The 4,272-nt window shown below is 36.3% G+C and overlaps 1 protein-coding gene across 1 annotated transcript; it reads left to right on the plus strand.

Annotated features, from left to right (window-relative positions):
- The first annotated feature begins 1,682 nt into the window (after window positions 1-1,682).
- On the plus strand, window positions 1,683-3,533 carry LOC148911292 (zinc finger MYM-type protein 2-like). Its single transcript, XM_089029933.1, has 2 exons — window positions 1,683-2,474; window positions 2,564-3,533. The coding sequence occupies exons 1-2, from the start codon at window positions 2,038-2,040 to the stop codon at window positions 3,531-3,533; spliced, it is 1,407 nt and encodes a 468-aa protein (XP_088886059.1). The 5' UTR covers window positions 1,683-2,037.
- Window positions 3,534-4,272: the final 739 nt, after the last annotated feature.

Below are 4,272 nucleotides of genomic sequence, written 5' to 3' on the forward strand. Positions count from 1 at the left end.
AATTTTATTTATCGTTACTGCTGCATAAAGTGGATTAAGTAGAACAATATGAAAATTAAAAGCTAGTATGGACTGCTGTAAACTTCGAGGGTAAAAACGTCAAAGAAAATGCCGGTTGGCACGCGCGGTGCCAAGATAATTAGAAGCACAGTTATTTCAGACAGACTTGTTCGCTGGCCTTGCACAGAGAGACCATTAGACATTGCTCTAAATGATTTTTAAAGACGAGTTCATGCTTTAACTTTAAAGACGAATTCATGCTTTAACTTTAACTTGCTACTGCTACTATTTCAGTACTTCGTATGTTTTCCTGGCAAAATTTATCCTTTTTTTATTATGGAATTGCTTCGCGATGTGGTAGTCGAGAGAGATTTTTATACAACGGAGAATGGATCACGGCAGTGGTCTCGCCAGTGAGTGTTTATAATTTCTGTTATTGAAGGCCTAATGCGTAATTCTTTGGCAATTTCTCTTCCTAAGTTATCTTTTTTATTTATTCACTCAAAACAATTTATTTATTTGTGACTTTGTCTTGTTTTTGAGATCAAAATATGTAAATTGTTGTTTACTCACAGACCGGAAGTGATTCGGCAGCTAAATAAACGATCAAAATATAGTAACTTTAATGAAACCTCGCAAAGTCGTTTTGCATTGTCCGACAAATTTTTTCCAATAAAGTTGAAATATAGGGCTAGATCTATCAGAATTGGTATAATTTTAGGTTTGAAACTTTGCCACTTTTAAAATATTCCGATTTAAAGACCAGTGGTAAAACCAGGTTGAGCCGAGTAAACTGTGTTCAAAAATTTGCCAGAAATTCGTTATCGAGAAAAAGGTCAATATTTTTGCACAAAATCGTTCTCATATGATTGATATAAAGTTTTCTTGGCTTATTTGTTCATAATGTAAGAAGAAAACCTTGCTCCGCAACGAGTTTTGAAGCCCTTGTATTGATGCTAATTTGAGCCTCCAAGCTGGGTCGAACTTTGGAGCTCATTTTCTTGGGAAATAAAAACAATGAAAACATAAAAAATACATTCTGGTTATTCTATGGTAAAACCCTACAAATGAGCAAAAAACCAGGGAAATCGATTTTTTGAGTCCGACCCCACCGGTCGGTTTTTACGTGCACAGCCTCTTAAGAGCATAGGAAGTAAAGAAAGCATCAAATAAACTTAGAGTATTTTAGGAAATATCTTTTGGTTCTCGTCATCCGTGATCGAGATTAACTAGGTGGGGTTGCTGTGGTAAAGGAAGTTTACCTTGTAAAGCTTTTGGGTTTTTTTGAAATGCTAAAAAAATTCGTCCAAAAATGAAGTGCGCCAGAACATAAATGTGGCTAGACGCTAGACCTTAAGTTGACTTCAAACAATTACATTTTATTAGTAATACGAAAGGCAAAAATTCACATTTGATAACTTTAACCACTGCAAAGTTTGAATGAAAATCTTGCAAGTCTGCAAGTTTGTTTTGGAGGTTTTTGAGTAAAGCACTTCGTCGAAATAAAGTGTAAAAATAGGTTTAACAAAAATTGATTTTCCTTTTCTTCTGGCTGTTCCTTATATATCAGATGGTTGACGAATGAAATAATCAAGATACTCTTGGGCAAATCCAGACGTCTATTAAGCATTTCATATCTCCAGAGCCTCCTGCAAAATTTGACTGTCCTTTACGTAATATTTCAAATCCGACAATGAGGACAGGACGGGATTTCAAGTCCGCGCAATTAGTTCCAGTCCGAGGCGAAGCCGAGGACTGGAACTAATTGCAAGGACTTTGAAATCCCGTCCAGTCCGATTTGGAGGATTTGAAATGACTTCTCATACTCATTAATTATTCGGGAGGGATGTTGTTTTTATCTTGTATTTATTTCATTGTATATGATCTTCGCTCCATTCACCTAGTTGTAATAATGACAATCTTTTGTTTTGTAATGGTTTTATTTTGCTTTCGTCCTTTGGGATTTCTTAAGATAAATGCTATCTGAATTACTTATGCAAATAGCAGTTATTTTTCTCTGAATGTATTCATTTCAACATGGCTTCTCGTCAAAGAGACAGCGATGAAGAAGCGGAGCTTCTACCTTTAAAACGCTTTCGAAAAGTGAAAAGTCAAGCCCAAGAAGAAGAACTTTTGCAAAAAGCTGTGCCAATTTCAACCCGTTACAAGAATAACTGGGCTGTGAATATTTTTGAAGAATGGAGGCAAAGTAGAGAAAACAAAGTGGCAAGTTTGGAGTCTACCTCCATGGATGTCTCGCTAGAGAGCATTCAAAATTTGGATATTGAGGCATGGGAAACTATGACAGTTCCATCCCTAAACTTCTGGCTTGGCAAATTTGTTGAAGAAGCAGCAAACAAGAAAGGTTCGCCATATCCTGCTCGTACGCTTTATCAGCTTATCGCTAGCCTTAAACGCCACCTAGAGTCGAAAAACCGAAACGACGTCAATATGCTTGACAAGTCTAACATGTGGTGAGTTAATTAGAAACTTTCTGTTTATTTGCTTTACTTTGCACATGAATAAAACCTTATATTATTCTAACTGAACGTTTTTCTTTTAGTTTTTCTGGACTGAGAAAAATTCTGGATGCAGAGATGAAAAGTGTCCACGCCGAAGGGGTTACTAATAGAAAGGAAGAAAAAGAGGTGATTACAGAAGAAGAGGAAGAGACGATGTGGAGGAAAGGAGTACTAGGCCAGTCAACAGCTAAGATTTTGCTTAATACAGTGTACTTTTATAATGGTAAACTATTTGGCATGCGTTCTCAAGAACATAGGCAATTAAGGATTAGCGATATCGAAATAGAAGGCGATAATACCATAATTTATCGTGAAAATTCTTCCAAAACATTTCAGGGTGGCATAGCAGATTTGAAAAAGAAAGCGAGAGTGATTAAACATGTTTGCCACGAAAAGGGCAATGAGAGCCACGAGCGTTGCTTGGTTAAGATTTATAATCGGTATTTTGACCTCGTAAACAATCTTCGTGTTAAAGCAAAAGGTTTCTATTTTCAGCCATATAAGGACGGAAAATTTGCGTACAAAAACTGTGTTGTAGGAATTCATACTCTCAATGAAGTTCTTCCTAGTTTGTGCTTGGCAATTGGCAGTAAAAGGAAAACTAGCCATAGTCTTCGCGTTACATGTGTTAGCAAACTGTTTAATGCAAGTGTTGACGAAAAGCTTATAAGAAGCAGAAGTGGTCACGTTAGTGATGCTCTTTTGGCATATGAAAAAAGTAGCAAGGAGCAGGAGCAAAAAGTTTCTAACATTTTGAACCCACCAGCTCAGCCAAAACAGGTTTCATCTGAGTCAAAGAATGAAATTAAGGGAAGTGAAATTAAGAATGATATAGAAATGCCTGTATTTGATATCAATGAATTAAAATCTATATTTAATGATATCACTGGTTATGAGCACGAAGCTCAGTTAAATGAAAATACATGTTCTAATTTTTGGAGCTTTTCTTCTGACGGGCCTATCAATATATCTGGCAACTGTAATGTTACAATCAACCAGTTCAAAATCTAGCTTGCGCTTGAATGAATGCTAAAACTTATATTTATACTTATAGAAAATGCTAAGTTTACGATAGCAAATTGTTTTGAAATTTCATTAATATCTAAGTAAGTTGTTAAACGAAGTGTTGAGTATATTTGCAACTATTATTGATTATAGTTTATTGGTAATAACTTCTGAAATAAATGCTTGATGAATTAAATTTTCTGTTTTCATCTTTCTATATATTGACTTGATTCAATGCTTGGACTGAATTAATTTTGTTCCAGTCCTTGGACTGAATTAATTTTGATCCAGTTGTTGGTCGACTGAATTAATTTCTTTTGTTCCAATTCATCAGCCCCACCTCTTCCCTGCTGATATCAAAACCCTCCCCGGCTTTAAGACACTTGACCTAGTTTCAAGATACATCATGTGACCAGGTACGAGGTAATCGATTGGCTAGTTACCTCATGAATAATTAATGAGTATGAGAATCCGGATTCCAAAACTTTTGGTGCGGATTCTGGATTCCAAATGGGTGGATTCCGGATTCCATCATAAACTGGATTCCGGATTACAGAGTGCTGCATTCCGGATTCCAACGCCTAAACCGGCTTTCGTGGATTCCGGATTCCGGATTCCCTTACATGGGGCGATGCTTGATACGGACAATCCTGTTGATTAATATATACAGACACTTTGGCAAGTACCCTAGGAGCATGCATTAGCATGGTTCTACTGTACCTTTGTCATAAATTCAGTGTTTAGT

This window comes from Actinia tenebrosa, unplaced genomic scaffold (genome assembly GCF_029948245.1).
Source record: "Actinia tenebrosa isolate PJP-AT-01 unplaced genomic scaffold, QUT_ActTen_1.0 PGA_scaffold14__42_contigs__length_11649687, whole genome shotgun sequence".
NCBI lineage: Eukaryota > Metazoa > Cnidaria > Anthozoa > Actiniaria > Actiniidae > Actinia > Actinia tenebrosa.